We start from the raw sequence: 16,985 nt of genomic DNA on the forward strand, positions 1-16,985 counted from the left end.
AGGAAATGGAGCCCTTAAGGTTACGGGTGCCCTGGGGCAGGCGTGCATAAATATGCTTGTCGCCTTTGGAGCTACAGGGGCTCTGCTGGGGCACAGGCCAGCTGAGAGGAGCTATTGAGCTTAAGTGAGAATCAAGGCAGCTGAAGGTCCAGGAGGGACCCAAGGGTACTGCAAATAGACTAAGGTTCACTCTAAGGCCAGTGAGCAGCCTCTCTTATTTAACTTCTAGTAAGAACAAGATGTGGCGGGTGAGCAATTAAGGGAGGGCTGTAATAGAGACTGAGCCAGGCAGGGGTCACCAGGGGGCTTCACGGCCACGCCTGGGACACGAACCTGCCACATAGACATTCTGAATGCACATAGCAAAGGAAGAGAAATTGTGAACTTCATTATCCAGATGCTACTGAGAGCTTCTATGCAAACATACCCAAATTGACACTGAAAACCTTCAAGGATGTAAAATCAAGTATGCGACAGTGCAGCAAAATGAAACAGATGCAGAATGCAAAGGAGAACCAGCAAAGGCTGCTGGCAGTGGTTGCCACAGGTAGAAGGTTCGATGTGCATGCTCTCCTACAGCACAAACTGTTTGGGTACCTTCTGTGATTTTTAAACCTGACAAATCACTCCATGAGGCCTATAAAGAAGCTTTGTCATGGATCTTGATTGAAGATAAAGCACTAACTGTTCTACCAGATGCTACTTCTGAGAAATCAGCTGTTATTATTGATGGCATGTCTCCTGTACGGAAAATAGGAAAGCCAAAAAACTGCATGAGCATTTGGAGATTTGTCTGACTCATTTGTGTAATAAGTGTTTGCCAACTATTTCAACACGTGTAATCAAGTTAAAGTTGTCTTTGATTGATATATATCACTATCGATAATGGCAGGCATAAGAATATCAAGGACTCAAAGTACTAGGCCACTCCACAGACTCATTAGGAGCGGATCTCTTCCGCTACTGGCATCATGGAATAGTTTTACATCCTTGCCAGCAAGCAAAGAAAACCTAGTTAATTTTCTAAGTGAGGAGCTTCTTAAGGAATTACGTCAATGTTTCCAAAGTGAACAAGTGCTCATTATTGGTAGTTGCACTGATGGAAAAGCAGAGCACTCCAGCTTGTGCGACATTTTGCAACTGCATTCACACCAGGAAGAGGCGAATGCAAGAATGCTCTTACATGGCAAACATGCAGTTGGTCAAAGATACTCCTGCCTAGTATTCTTGTGCAATGACACAGATGTACTGGTCCTTCTTCTATGGCATAAACTTGCACCTAAGGTTTGGATGAAGAGAAGCAACCCAATAAGATTCCAGTTCATCCCAGTAAGATTCATTCCAGTTCATGGTATGTGTCAGAACTGCCGGAGCCAGGCCACGCATCTTTAACTGAATTCTCAACTGCACTGGTTGTGACACCACCAGCCAGCTCAGTGGTCATGCTAAGAAAACTCCTTAGAAAGTGTTCATTCAACATCCACATCTATTGGCAGGTCTAGAAAGTAGCTCTGATGTTGATAAGGATTTGCACAGTTGTGTAAAAAAGATTGTTGTGTTGCTGTATCAGCCATCAACATCTTTGATCCTTCTGGATGTTAGCGTGAAAATTATTCCATCAAGAAAAAGCTCTGGATAGACTTCTGCCTACATACAACTTCTTTGTGCACCATGTATGTGCCAATTATCAAAGTCTTATTTGATTAAATGATCTTGAACCTAAATCCACCTTTGCCATCACCTGACCAGCATGGTTGGCAAGCTGAAAATGACAGTTATGTTCTTATCATTAATCATGCTTGAACCATTACCAGCAGAATACCTTCAGATAACAAGTTGCAAGTGAAAGAAGGAATGCCAGGGATCAGCATGCTTGTACAAGCAGGTTAATGTGCCAGGCACTGCCAGCTGCGAGTGCTATGAGACAGCATGTTGCAATGCATATAATAACTACAGGGATTCAGAAATGGATTCAGGCGATGAAGAGAGCTGAAAAACTGCAGTACCCATTGTATTAATGTTATATATACCATTGTATTATTATTATATTACCATTGGATTAGACTATTACATTTTCCTATTGCCTTGAGCTGAATATATGTCTATGGTTTTCATTGCCATTGAGTTATATTACTAATATCTGACTTCTCCGCATTTTGAAATTTAAAAAAAAATATTGTCTTATTCAATATAACTTGAACAAGTAGGCTAGCTGGAGTTATAATGTTTTCAGTACTGTAGGCCTGCTATGAAATTTGTAGTGCTAGAATTTGTAAGGTTTCAGTATGAGAGTATTATTTTACTAGTTTTAACTATATTGAGATGATACATACAAGCTCGTGTGTCAGCCAGCTTGGAATCCAATATGACTACCATGGCAGAAATTTTATAATTGTTCTCCTCAGTTCATACAATGTTGGTTTTGTCATTGGAATTAATTTTCTGACCATAGTGGGGGCTGAAATATTGACCAGAATATGAATTCACTGCAGCCATCTTGGATTCCAATACGGCGGCTACACGCACTACTTGGCAGATTGACAACATGACTTACCTGACACGGGTAGGCCACCTCTACCTGGAATACACTGTTGCCGCTTGTAGCAATGAGTTGCCTATTACAATAAAATCTAGAGACCTTATTGGTCTCTACTATGGTCTCTACTATTGGTCTCTACCCTACTATGGGAGGGGAGGGGTAAACTGGGCAACAGCTGTGGGTGCTGCTTCTGTGAAGGGGTGCAAAAATAGCCACGATTGCAGTAGTGGCTGATCACACTGCTACAATTGCCACCACAGCAGCCAGTGCTGCCCTGGGTGTTGCGCAGTGGCCACACTGCAGAGCTGCCCAGCTATGAATTTGCTAAAGTAGTGTTTGCAGCTTATGAAGAGTCTGAGTATATCCCTGAGTTACCAAAAATGGGTTCCAGTTGTTTGCTTTTAGGCACTACTCATAGTATAGAGAGAGGTGATGTAGGGCCATTCTACCTCAGTAGGTAGGTATAGGGTATATTTCCAGTGCAGTCAAAACAGAGCAGTGCTCTTGAGCATTATGTGGGGTGTTAGATGCCTACACTGGCCTGGGCTCTATCTGTAATGGATGCAGAAAAAACAAACCTTGAAGAATTCCCTTCAGAGTAAGATTAGGCAACCTGTTTAATCTTGCTTTACGGAGACCAAGGGTCCTTCTTTCTGATTATTGACTAAAATTGAATGCTATACCCACTGGAGCAGAGGAGAAAGACTATCAAATGGTGTGAACAGTCCACAGTCCAAGATACTCTAGGGTCTTTATATCAGCTTCAGTGTGTGTATCGTCACAACACCACTGAGAGACAGGATAGTGTTATAATCCCCACTTTACAGCCTGGGAACTAAGCCATAAAGAGAACAAGGGTACGCTGCACTATATTTAGAGTTGATACTGAGGTTGCCCTCAGCCAACCCGAACAATGGGAACCACCCCTGCTGAGGTACGTCATCTCTTTTGGCCCTGCAAGTCAGGAATAGAGAACTGTGGGTTTGCTGCTGGCCAATTTCCTGTGCTCAAGGCCTGTAGAGCTGGGCATGCTGCAAGGAGGGGTGAGCAAGGAGATAAAATGGGGGAGGAATTTACCTCCTACTTAGAAGTTTAGCCAGAGATCCCAAGGTCAGACTGAATTGCTGCTGGATGTCATACATAGTATAGATAGTTGGCAAAAATAGGTCACAGTGGTAGCTTTAAGTAGCAGGAAAATGCCCAAGTCACACAGGAAGTCTGTGGCAGAACAGCAGTCTGAACCTTCTCTTCTTCCCGGTTCCAGACAAGTGCCCAAGGCACTTTCAAACCCCCATTCCAAACCTTTCTTGTCACAAGTAACAGTTTCATACAGGTAACCATGTTCACTACCATAGCTCAGGCAGATGCTGCAGATTTCACATTAAGAGCTGACTGATGTCAATGGGGCTATGCTAAGTGAGTGCAGGCTGGAGGAACCTGAGAAAGGCTACTCCCCAGCTAGGAAGTGCAGGTTTTCTCATTCATGTTCCCTGCCTAGACTAAAAGAACCCTACGCTTCCCACTGACTGTGCACTGATAGTTCACCTTCGGGGGAATGACTCGACCATGGGTTTAGAAACAGAATTAAGTTCCAGAAGTCAGCCAGCCCAGAACAGTATCCATGAAGATATGACAGAATGCCTGTAAACCAAGAGCATCACTTTTGGATGATGCACAACACAGCAGATAATATAAGGTCAAATTAGTAGTAGCAGTATCTAGATTTATGTCCTGCCCTACCAGAAAGGATCAGGGTGGTCTAGTTGTCATGTGTGTTGAAATACTGGATTCAGAGTGTGGGGAGAGAGGGGGCTGGTTTCCTACTGATATAATGGCAGTGAGGGGTTAATCCCATGAGTTAACAGCAACAAAAAAGGAGTGGTTCAACTACAGAAACAGTGCTTGAGAGTGTGTATTATAGTGTTGTTATGTTTAATAATTACCCAGAACATACTGTATCAAGGTACCTTTCAGATAAGCATAGTACATATATAAAAAAAACTGATTTAAATTGGATTACTTCTACAAATTACTTCCTGTAGATGAAGTAGTAATAATTACCCTCTTTCGGTCAAAGTTCTCTTTCACAGAGAAAGAATCCACTGCACAAGAATGAGCTAAGCAATATTCAACAGCATAGAGGAGCATGAGTAGGAAAATATACTGTTTCTTTTTCATTCTGCAAGACAAAAGCAAACATGTTGAGTCTTATTCTGATTAATATAGACAATTTAAAAATATATTATGGAAGGTCATGCATAATCCAGATACTACATATGAATTATATCAGACACAGGGTGAGCAAAGCCAACATTTTGTTTGAATTTCAACAAATAAAATAATTTACATTTTCATGTGGTTATTGCCAGATCCAATTTGGGGTGAATGAGATAGGAGGACTGTATGTTTCAGGGGTTTTTTTAAAACTTTCTTTTGTGTGCAGGCAACTCTAGAAACAAAGCTTCAACACTGGACAGATACACAGTAACTGCATGAGGTTGAAGTTATTACTTCTTTATAAAAGCAAAAGGTAGGGCAGGGTGGTACTTTAGATAGACTAACGAATAAGGTGTGAACCAATCAGTCTGTTAGGGTCCTGGAAGACATTAGATTTCTCATGCTCTGTATAACAGTTTCCCATGAAGAAACTCAACCAGCCAGATAGTCAAGCTGTTTGTCATAGGAAAAAAATAGTAGACCTGTCCCAAAAATATCAGATCCATCACTAAAAAGTTGCTGTGTAAAACAGCAACTTCTTTGTGGCAGGAAGGTTTTCTGTCATTAATTTAACATCTAGACAGGCATTCCTATCACAGATCCAAGTCCTCCCCTCACCCTCCTCCACTGTAAGAGTATGGCTCCCTGGAACCCAAAAGAGGGAGAGTTGCTGGCTCTCTGGAGCTGTCAGGGCACACTGCCCCGTTCCTGGTCCTGTCAATCAGCTGATCACTGGCATCAAGTAAGGGGGGCTCTGTCAGGGCATGCTGCTGCCCCCTGCCTGGTGTTCTGGCCATGGGTTGGGGCTCCCCGAACACACTCTTGCCCAGGGGTTGGCAATTATTTGGCCGTAGGGCCATTTAGGGAGTTTGGATGAACTGTCACAGGCCAGGTCAGCACTGCCCCCTTGCAATAGCTCACCAAAACTCCCTAAGTGGTTCTCCAGCCCAAATAATTGCCTATCACTGCACAACGAGAACAAAGGTTTGGGGAACCTAACCTTTGTTCCCCCCTTCTCCCTGTATCCCCCTCCTGCTCCAAGTCCCTGGCATGCAACCAGGCTGGTGCCATGCTATATTACCATGCGCTGACTTGGGTCATGTAAGTGCAGCTGGCACTGCTCCTGCCCGACCCGGCCACATGCTGGGGACTCAAGGCAGAGAGAAGTGGGGAAATACAGCATGGCACTGGCCCAGCTGGGCCTGGATGACCCGCAGCTTCCAACACCCTTCTCCCTGAACTTCCTCCCCTGTCCCTAAGTCCCCAGCACACAGCTGAGTCATGCAGGAGCCACATCAGCTGCACCGGCATGACTTGAGCTGGCATGCAGGAGCACAGCATGGCACCAGCCTGGCTGCATGCTAGGGACTTGGGGTGCAGGAGGGAGTTCAGGGAGAAGGGGACTGGGAGCTGTGGGTTATCCAAACCTGGCCAGGCTGGTGTTGTGCTGTGTTCCCCACTTCTCTCTGCACCCCCTTCCCTGCCTGGAGTCCCCAGCAGATGGCCAGGCTGGTGCCATGCTGTGTTGCTGCATGCCACTTTGGGCCAAGTGGGTGCAGCTGGCTCAGCTCCTGCCACAGGCCAGGAACTCAAGGTCGGGCAGGAGCCATACCAGCTGCTCCAGCTACGTCCATGTGGGAGAGCCCAAAGCGGTCCACATGAACACAGCATGGCATCGATGCCCATGCCCCTATGTAACAGAGCACAAGTTGTGCTCTATTACTTCCAGAGGCTGGGGTAGACAGCAGAGCAGTCTGCAGGTGGCTGCACTCCCAATCAGCGCAACTGTTTGTCCTGAGCCAGAGCCCGGGTCAGGAAGGGACGTGAGGCAGCGTGAGCAAGTCCTGAGTTGCATTAAGGAGCTGGATGTGAGGCTCCAGGGGGTGGGGCCCTAAGCCTATGAGGGAGCTAGATGTGAGGCTCCTCGGGTAAGCAGATTAAGGGAATTGAGGCCCAGTGTTGGGCAGGGGATTGAGGCCCAGTGCTGGGCACGGGATGAGGCCCCTGTGAGGTGTGAGGGGACCAAGAGGGTCCTGTGAGGGGATCAAGAGTGTCCCATGCCAGGCAGGGTACCTAAGAAGGGATGGGCTGGGAGCCCCCAGTGGGAGTAATTAGGAGTCTCAGTGCGAGGTCATAGGAGTCAAGAGTCCCGACGTGAGGCACTGGTGTGAGGGGCTCAGTGGGAGGGCATGGGAGTGCGGATCCCAGTGTGAGGCACTGGAATAATATTGATATCATCTGCGAGGCATGGGACATGGTATAGGGAAGGTCAGAGCTGTGTATAGGCCTTTGGCATCAGGGCAAGTAAATGGGCAGCCTCCCGCCTTGTTATCATCTTCTAATTCATATCATCAAAGGCGTGGCAGGTGAGGTAGGTGGGCGGTTAGCCCTGAGACAAGTGAGTAGGCCAGCAATTGGACTGGCCCTGGAACACCCACTTGTTACACCCTACCAGACCTTGCCCAAGCAGAGCCCAGATAACCCACTGCTCCTGGCCCTCTTCCCCCTGCATCTCCTGCCCCACCAGCAGGGAGAACCTTACCTGAGCTTTGACTCGCCAGACGCAGGGTCGGAGTGGCATACAGACAGCCTCAGAAACCTGACCAGGAGCTCAGCACCCCCTGCTTTAGAGCTTACACTGGGGGCTGGAGGGTGGGACAGGGAAAGCTGGCCAAGGAGGGGAGGGGAGTGGCTGCTGCTGCTGCAGCTGGCTGCCATGGGGAAGGGAGAAGGGTGAGAGGCACCAAAAGCCAGGGCAACTGTGGGCTGGATAAAATTCTCCTTCAGTGGACCAGCTGCGGGTTGGGTAAAATCATTTGTCAGGCCATATTTCAGCCAGCCTTGCTCTTTCCTGTGCTCTGATAGCCATAGAAAAAGGCTCTGCCCCTGTAGCCAGAATATCAGCAAGAGGCAATGTTTTAGCCACGGGGTCCCCAGAACCGGTCCAGTTCCTGCAGGGTGGGGAGCAGTGAACAGAGCTGCCACCTGCTCAACTGGAGCTCTGGAAAAAGCACTGGGGTCGCCTGCCTACCTGAGGGACTGGCAGGCAGCCTGAGACTGGAAATAGCCAGCAGTCTCTGGTCCCTATCAGCTATTGCCATGATGGCAATAGTTGATCAGGCAAGACTGTTGGTGAGCTTGTCCAACTCAATGACAGACTGTCTTGGGAGAAAGCCCTTTGTCACTCCCTAGCCAGACAGCATGCCTTTGTGGTAACTGTCTTGCTTTAGCCAGGCTGTGCTTGTGTGCCTGCCCATAACACCGTGTTTTTTACAGTGCTACAAACTTAGCACTAGAAAAATAATGTCTGCCTGAGCCCAAAGGCGATTCCCTGCCCTCCCTTCTGCCTGGCTTCAGGTTAACCCAACTAACCATCTCTGTAATCTTTACAAAGGAAAACAAAAATTCTTATAAACTACCACCTCCACTGTCAATATACTGAGTGTATGTGTGTGTGTGTGTGTGTGTATGTGTAACATCCAGTAACATTCAGTAATATTCAAGAATTCTGCTTTGATGCGCTGGCTTACTGATTAGTGAATTTTTGTCCTCTGTATAGGTCCAGAATGAAACCTATATTTCTAAATATCTACCCCTCTTTTGTCACATTGCTAAAAATCTAACGTGATAGAACAATTTCTCCATCACCACCACGTTGGAAGACAGGGCAGAGTAACACCTTAAAGACTAACTTGTTCTGGTGCCACCCAAACCTGCCTTCTGCCTGACTTCAGAGTAAAATGGCTAACCACTTTCTATATTTGAGCAATACATAATCTAGCAGCTAAAAACAAGGAAGATGTCTGCTTTTCATTCTACACAAAATAAACTTCTTTTACTAGAGCATTCAATAGACAAATTAATGGATCCAAAGCAAAATACTATCCACAACAATAATTATTATTCTGGTTGCTTCACCCCCATAATATTTGGACCTCTAGGCACAAACACCACATAAAAGAGCAGCCTCTTTCTCCACAGCCTCTCCAACATGATGCACCACCATAAGAAAAATGTGTTGGATCATGGCTGGAGATAGGTATCATCTGTGGAATATTTTATAAAAAGTTTTTTTGTGTAAAACACATTAAGATTAATAACCCCGTTTCCATATTTGTCTCCATTGTTCCACCTCAGTTTTTTGCCCATGTCTCTTTCCCCAGCCTTCATTTGTCTAATTTGTCTAGACTTCCCCAAGGTTTCATTTGTATAGTCTATCTATACCTTTCTCTATTAAAATTGCGTACATTTTAGATAATTTCTTTTTCTCTTGAGTCTGTATGCATGTGCATTTAAGTTTTTTGCCTGCATTAAGAGGCAGTCATATATGAATACTATAAAACAGAAGATATGCTATTAATTAAATAAAAAATTAAATAAATAAAAACAAAACCTTGTTAATTGTATGTAGCAAGTATAAACAGATAGTGCTATACCTACAACTACATGCTTTACATTTATGCTAGTTTCCTTTCATATTATAAAAAGTACTGAATAAATGCTTCTTTAAAAAACCTGGGCAATTTTAAATGCCCCAGTCAAATCCAGTTACCTTGTCTGAGCAACTATGATTGATTTGCCAAACACAGAATTTGCTTGCCACAATACTGCAAGCAAATATAGGCCAGTTATATTTTATAAATATAAATTTTGACCAAACATAGAATAGACTTAACAATATTTTTCTGTTTTCATTGAATTTTTGTTTTGGCAATAAAGTGTGCTTTAGTGAAGCTTCATTTGTTAGAGTTAAGTTGTATTTAGGTATCTAGCAGCACCAAACAGCATGATCATTACCTTTGATTGAGACTTCATGACCTAATCATTTCTTAATTGCATATTATAAAGGCAAAACACATTTCACATTTGAATAGTTTCTCATACACATCAATTCCCAAATTTGAAGAATAATATTCAACTGGTGGATTGTTGGCTTGCCATTAGACATTGCCACAAACTTGGCTGCCTGTTCCTGTGTGCATCCAGTTCATAGCAAAATCCAGCTCATCCATATTCTAATGCGCTATGTCACAAGATTGTGTAGGTACAATAGTTTTCCAGGAAATTCAACCCTTAATATCCAGCAAAACACCTAGCTAATTTATTTAAACATTTTAAGTTTTACAGTATTGTCCGTATTGAGTCTGAGCTACCAAAAAGATGGTCCTAAATAACTAAGCAACTACTCTTCTCCATCTTAAACCATATACGTGCTAATATCAGCAATTGTTACTTATAATTTTCTTAAATAGTGCGCACCTCATGTGCAAAAGGCTGAAAGGCCTGAAAGGAAATACTGTTCGTTGAGATATTTACCTGATTTTGCTCTACTGAAAGGGACGTACCTGCTGGGATAGCTGGACCTCTTCTACTTTACTCTATCTTGGTCTTTAGTTTGCGGTTAGTGGAAGAGTTTTTGTATGAACTACCTTCTAGCTGTCTTTAAATAATAAGTCTGCAAAGTCACTAATTGGTTATTTTCACTCATACGCCTGCACAAAACACTTAATCTTGGATAATCCATTATGTAAACACCAACAGTAATCCTCACACACATGCATCTGCCTTCTATACTAATACAAATAGAGCATTTACATAATTGGGAAAAAAAAAAGTCCAGAGGGCACAGAAGTCTGCTGAAGCAACTAGAAACTACTTTTGCTGTATTCAACTCTTCTGGCCACTTTAGATGTACATTAAGCAAATGCAGAGTTAAATCAGAACCTCTTGCATTAGACTTATATTAAGCATATGCATGTGACCAGACTTGCCCAATCACCTGGACAGAAGATATTCTTAGGTTCACAAAGCTGATGGATGTTTGCATTATCATCTAAGACTCAAAACAGTGAGTCTAAAAATATGGACTTTGCCCCAGGATCTCTCTCCATGTCTGTGTTGGTTTTTCTGGATTTCCTGTCCACTGACATATATTGAAACACACTATTCCCTCACTGTCCGGCCAGACTCCAGACACTTCCAGTAGTACCAATGCTATGTCTCTTTTCTTCCCCCAGGTGTCTCTCTTGGAGCTCTACACCTGATGAGGCTGTGCTTTAAAGCAACTCAGATTAATCCCAAACCAACATAATAAAATTGTTGTATTCAAACCTGTGCCTTCCTCCCTTATTGTCTCCCACTGCCTCCTGCAATTCCCATCCACAAGCTGTTACCAGATTTGCCCGTCACTTTGGGGTGTGCTCATTTATTAGGGGTATGTTTCTGGGGTCTCTGTAATTCTATCAAAGTGCTGCTTGTGTTCCTTCTGTTTCTATATGGAGCTGTATCTCTCCCTTCTGCAAGTCCTCACCCCCAATGGAGCTATCTTGCAGGACTCAGTTTCAGTGGGGCTGGGTTCCTTCAACCACCAAATCAGTCAAATACATACACACACATACAGATTAATGTGACACTCCTGACCCAGCCAGCATATGCAGGCTGACACCCTCATATGCCAGGAATCAGTTCATTAACATAACAATAACATGCAGTCAGACACAGGTAAACAGAATACCCCTGAATCACGCTGGGTGTCCAGCTGACACCCTCATGGGCCAGCATTCAGTTCATTAGGGCATGTCTGAGCCAAACTGGGTCAATCAGCCTATATAGGCTGATCCCCTTATGTGTCTCAAACTCAGCATGTCCCAATCTTTTGCCCTAACTGTCCTAGTGGTGATAGCCTCTTGATGAGTGAACCCACAGTATTTTGGGGCTTTAAAGGGATCTTTGGCTTAGGGAAAAGAGACGTTGCTGCAGAGCAAGTGGGAAAGGAGTAAAGAAGGAAAAATACACCCAGTTACCACCAGTTTGACTATAAAAGTTATTTATTCCTAAGTATATGAAATTTATGATGGCACTAGTAGTAATAGCCATGCAAGGAAAAGCAAGCAAAAACAATTACAATATTACCCTGGTTCAATTGAGTATTTGGGGGAACCTAGCTCAAGCTTAACTAATAAAATTCAGGTTCAGAAACCTATGCCTAGAGAAAAAAAGAGAAAGAGAGAGAGAGAGGGAGGGAGGGAGAGAGAGAGGAGAGCTGGGATCTCATCATTCCAAGGCACTCAGGTATTTTGTGGACAGGCAAAGTGCCTAGCATGATTGTTGAAGGTTAAACAGGTGACCAAAAGAGACGATCTGTTTATCCCAGCTTCTCAAGAACAACAGCGGATGGTGTCAGAGAGATTTCTCCCTCTTGAAGCACACTGTTTGCTGCTGTACAGCTTTCTTATAACTTTAGTCCAGCCTCTTCAAAGCATTCTTTTAATTGTGTAAATCAAGAGGGTCCCAAGCCATATTTGACAGGGGAAATCCTGTCATTTAAACAGTTTCAATCTAAATAAATTACCTTTTTCAGGACAAGGGGTTATATGGTTTGGAACGTCTCAAGAAACTGATTAACAACCAGGAAAAACATAAGGTTTTAAGGAGTAACCAGACACCTAGGAGCTGGCTTGAAATTATTATGAATATAGAAGATAAATTGGAAGGGATACCGTATTATTTCTTCTCGGATGGCTGAGCCATGCTTGCACTGTGAAGTCAGCATCAGTGTTTTGTGTTTTACCTGCTGTGAATAAGCCTCAGCTTAGCATGACTTTCAGATCTTACTGTAGTCTTTTACCGGTGCCTTGATTTGGTTTGTTTTCTAAAACAGGAAATCCCAAGGGCACATGGAACATACTTCAGGGGATTACTTGGAGTGTTCATAAACTTTGTGGGGAGGACTTCTACCAGTCATCCCAGGAAAAGTATGACAGCATTTGTGGCCAGGGGTCCAATGGACTGGACATTGTGACGAACCCTCAACCATTGTTCAAATGTTGCCCAGACCCCCTCTATCCATTAAACTTGATGAATGGGCACAATCCTACTGGAAGCCATTTATTGTAACCTCTGAATCAGAATGAGACTAGTTCTTGAGGCCTCTGTCCATTTCCTCTTCAGTGCTTCAACTCTTCTCAGCAGGGAGAGCTGAAGCATACTAAACCTCCTTCGACATGTGCTATCTTATTTGTAGCTCACTGCCAGGGCTGTGCCTCATCCTGTTTGATTATACTAGCAGCCTTTGCTCCTTGGAGCACAGGAAAATACTCCCATTGTCTCCCACTGGTGCAAACCACTCCAAAGGCAGCAGGGAGGACATGATAGTATGGCTCTGTTCAGCCAGCAGAGTGACTGGCCAGAGACAAATCCACTTTAGACATTCTGAGCAATGATTCAATGGGCTGCATCCAGAATGAATGAAGATTAAACCTCTTTTGTATGAGAGCTGTTAGTCAAGAGCCAGTCGGAGTGGAGGTAAACTGTTTAGTCTCAGCTGATCTTGAGCGAAAATCAAGACTGCCCAAACCTCAATCATCGAGCTCCAGTACACTGACGTTGCTGTAGTGAGTGCTCACTCAAAAGCAGACCTTCAGGCAATTGTCATTGTCTTTACCAAGGCATACAAGGAAATGGGACTGACACTTCACATTCAGAAGACTAAGGTCCTCCATCAACAAGCTCTTAATGGGCCTGCCTACATGAGATGCTTTACTGCGCAGTAGACTAATCTACTATGCAGTAAAGTGTCACTGTGTAACCATGCACAGCAGCTACTGTGCAGTAGATTAGTCTACTGCATGGTTTTCTACTGCCTGTAAATACAGGTAGATTTACCATGCAGTAGCACATGTGTAGACAGCTAATCAGAAGCAAATTGCTTCCAGTTAGCCCAGGCAGCAGGGAGTGGGGGAGCTGTCTTCTCTCCCCGTACAGCTGCCTACTTCCCAGCCACCACTCTGATTGGCCAACTGGGGCTGGGAAATCATCACCTGCCCCAGCAGCTGCCTGGCCCCTGCTCTGATCTTGAAGTAGGGGCTGAGGCATTGTCCCCTGCCCTGACAGCAGGCAGCTGCTGGGGTTCAGCTCCAAAATCAGAGCTAGGGCTGGGACATGTCCCCTGCCCAGTAGCAGGCAGCTGCTGGGACAGGATGATGTCCCAGCCTCTGCTCCAATCTCAGAGCAGGAGCCCAGCAGTATACAGCTGCCCAGGGCAGGGGTGTGAGGTGAGAGGCAGCTGCTCCAGAGGTGGGACAACTCATCCCACTCCAAGGAGCCCAGGGCTGACCCCAGTGCCCCCTGCCAGCCCAGAGCTGGCACCCAGGAGAGCCTAGAGCTCCTCCTAGCTGCCATATGAGAGCAGAGCAGGGCAGGAGATGTGTCAATACACTTCCAGGGAAAGATTACTGTACCGTAAGCTTTTAGTGCATTAATAGTATGTGCAGACGTGTCCAATGAGCAGTACTGAGCTCTAGTAATTCAATTTCAAGGTGAGAGTCTGGAGAATGTTGAGTATTTCCCATACCTTGGAAGCCACCTCTCACAGAAGGCTGACATAGATAAAGAAATCCAACAGCACCTCAAATGTGTAATGCAGCCTTGGAACACCTGAGGAAACAGGTGTTTGAAGATCATGACATCAGAACCAATTGTTTGTTAAGCAGTCATGATCCCCTCTTTACTGTATGGAGCCGAGATGTGGACAACATACAGGAGACACCTCTAGTTGCTCCTGCAGAAGATTCTTCGAATCCAATGGGTAGACAGACACACCAACATTAGCATCCTCTTTCAAGCAAACACCACAAGCATTGAGGCAATGATCCTCTGACATCAACTTCACTGGTCACATCATTTAGATGTCCAACTCCAGACTCCTGAAGCAAGCCTTATTTTCCCAAGGTGTACGCTCAAGAGTTTTATGCTTTCAGCTCAGTCAATGCATACACTCAAGAGCAGGGCAGAGAAAGCACTTCAAGGATGTCCTCAAGGCCAACTTAAACAAAATGCACCATTGATATGAATTTGTGGGAGACTATCACCCAGAACCACCGCAAATGGAGGAAGAGTTTTTTACAAGGATTTCACTACTTTGAAACCTTATTATGACAACAGGAGATGGAAAACTGGAAGTGGCAGACATAGCATGTCACAGACCGAACCAAGAACCCAGAACCACCCACACCATGTGGAAACATGTGCCTGAGCTGAAACAGAGTCTATCAATCCCAGATAGGCCTCATCCGCCATCTTTGGACTCACGGATAAGGCAATCGTGGATGACAATCATCTATGACCGTGAGTGTTTGCTGCTGCTGCTGATTATATTGTATATGTACAGCACATTCAAAAGCACAAAACCCTTTTCTCTCTCACCACCCCAAGTACTGACTTCAGCCTACAGGTACTGCTAGAACCAAATGCCAGTTTAAAACTCAGATTGTTTTTCTAGAAGGGTACCAAATTGTGGTCCACTGAGAAAATCCTTCAGCTACAGCTGTCAGTGATCTAGGCTACTATATATGTACCGTGTCTTTTTGTAAATCAACGGGGCACATAGTTGCTGCCCTCTCAGACAGCAGCAACAAAAAAAAGTTTTGTTACTTTAGGCATATGACTGCCCACCATGATAAAAACCAAGCTCAGCCAGCTTCCTAGAGGAAGCAATACTCTCCCTCGTATCCTCCACTGACTGTATTTCATTCGTCTTTTAAATGGGGTCAAAGGTCCCTCTAAGCCTAGTGGCTCATTGGGCTAACATACCAAAGGCAGGCCAGTTTCTGTCACCAATAGTACACAAAAGTAATGCAGCCAACATTATATCTGGCTGCTTTTGACTCCCCAGTGTGAATGGCCAGATAACCCCACTTCAACATGGGCTCAAACTTACACTGGAGCCTTAACAAGACATTTTAATTTTCTGCCACAGTGCTTAACTGATTTATCAACAAACAGTTGTCAAATGTTTATCGTCTGTTTATATAGTTTTTTGTCATTTAACCATGGGACCACTGAAACTATGATTTAAAAATTTTGTAACAGCTTTTGGAAGGATGTCAGCTTTAGAGCTTTAGAGCTGGACAAATACAAATAAATAACCTTATAATTGTTGTCTTCTAATACAAATAAAATGACTGCTTACGGAAGAGTAAGCTTTCTGTATTTCCTGTAAATCAGAAGGATTTGTGACCACTTAGTGGTTAGCCTGATTTTAACACAACAACAAAAATTAGTTTATGTTCCTGCAAGACATAGGTGACATTTGAAGCAATACTTAGGTGACACTTAATCCCACTGGGATTAGAGATGCACTAATAATAGCTAATCACAACACAAGATTTTGGTTTGTGGCTGTAACATCTGTCACTGCACTGTTTACTGTTTTCAGTAAGGAAAAAAAAGAATTACACTAATAGATCAATGTAAAAATACCATGTCAGAGCACCTTTGGCATAGAAAAGGAGATATGAGTCTAGAAATACCTCAAGGCACATTTCCAAGTCATTTAAATTTGACAATTTCATCAAGAACCATGTAAAATAGTCATACTAAAACCAAGAATCACATTGTCTGCAGAAGGAGATGGATAAGACAGCTGACAGCAAGCAGAAGGCAAGAACATAGAAAAATCAATGCTCATTGTTATTATGGCAAACTGACCCCTCTTCATGCCTTTATTTATCAGAACAAGCATTGGATAAACTACTCTAGGATTTACTGTGATTGCTGGGCCAGCTCAGATTTAGCAGCTAGTGCTAACTCAGTAGGAGGAGGTACAGTATAAGATCTCTAAATAGTCTCCTCCATCAGGCATTAAGTTCCCTGCTGCCCAGCTAACAATCAAGTTCTGTGCTTATTCACAAAGGTCTTTGAAAGCCACTAAATATAGACTCATTTTGAGCTGCCCTTGACAAATATTGTAGTGGTTATTGTACATAAGCAGGGAGAATTACCTGCCTTAGCTTTAGCTTAGGTAGGTCTAATTCATATTCCTGAGACACTGGATGGAAGCTTGAAATTTAGGCACAGGGCTACAACTTAGACCTCAGGTCTGTTTCCAGGTCTTCTAGTGACAGACACCTTAAAATGTTGTTCTATTTGGCTACCAGTCAATGAAATTGAGGCTATAATGCTTGCTTACCTGCAGTAAAGTGCTTGGGGGTCATGGGATGAGGAACAATGGCTATTTTAATTCTAGCTTTGCTTTCCCAATCAAATACATGATGTGCTTGATATGGATGGGAAGTCATTTGATATTGTTCCCATTTGACCAACACATAAGGTTCTTGGATTTAAATCCAAAGGTATTGTAGTTTACCGCCCACTGGGTGCATCTTTATAGTTTCATAGTTTCTAGGGTCGGAAGGGACCTGGGCAGATCATCTAGTCCGACCCCCTGCCA

At 44.1% G+C, this 16,985-nt stretch overlaps 1 protein-coding gene across 1 annotated transcript in view; it reads right to left on the reverse strand.

Annotated features, from left to right (window-relative positions):
• LOC102368774 (purpurin) overlaps positions 1-16,985 on the reverse strand; it is a 50,647-nt gene that overhangs the window by 13,256 nt on the left and 20,406 nt on the right. The window contains exon 2 of the mRNA XM_006019665.2: positions 4,601-4,718. Coding sequence (XP_006019727.1) covers positions 4,601-4,717 — 117 coding nt within the window. The 5' untranslated portion in view covers position 4,718. The remainder of the gene's footprint in view (positions 1-4,600; positions 4,719-16,985) is intronic.

The sequence above is a fragment of the Alligator sinensis genome, unplaced genomic scaffold (genome assembly GCF_000455745.1).
Source record: "Alligator sinensis unplaced genomic scaffold, ASM45574v1 scaffold607_1, whole genome shotgun sequence".
Classification (NCBI taxonomy): domain Eukaryota; kingdom Metazoa; phylum Chordata; order Crocodylia; family Alligatoridae; genus Alligator; species Alligator sinensis.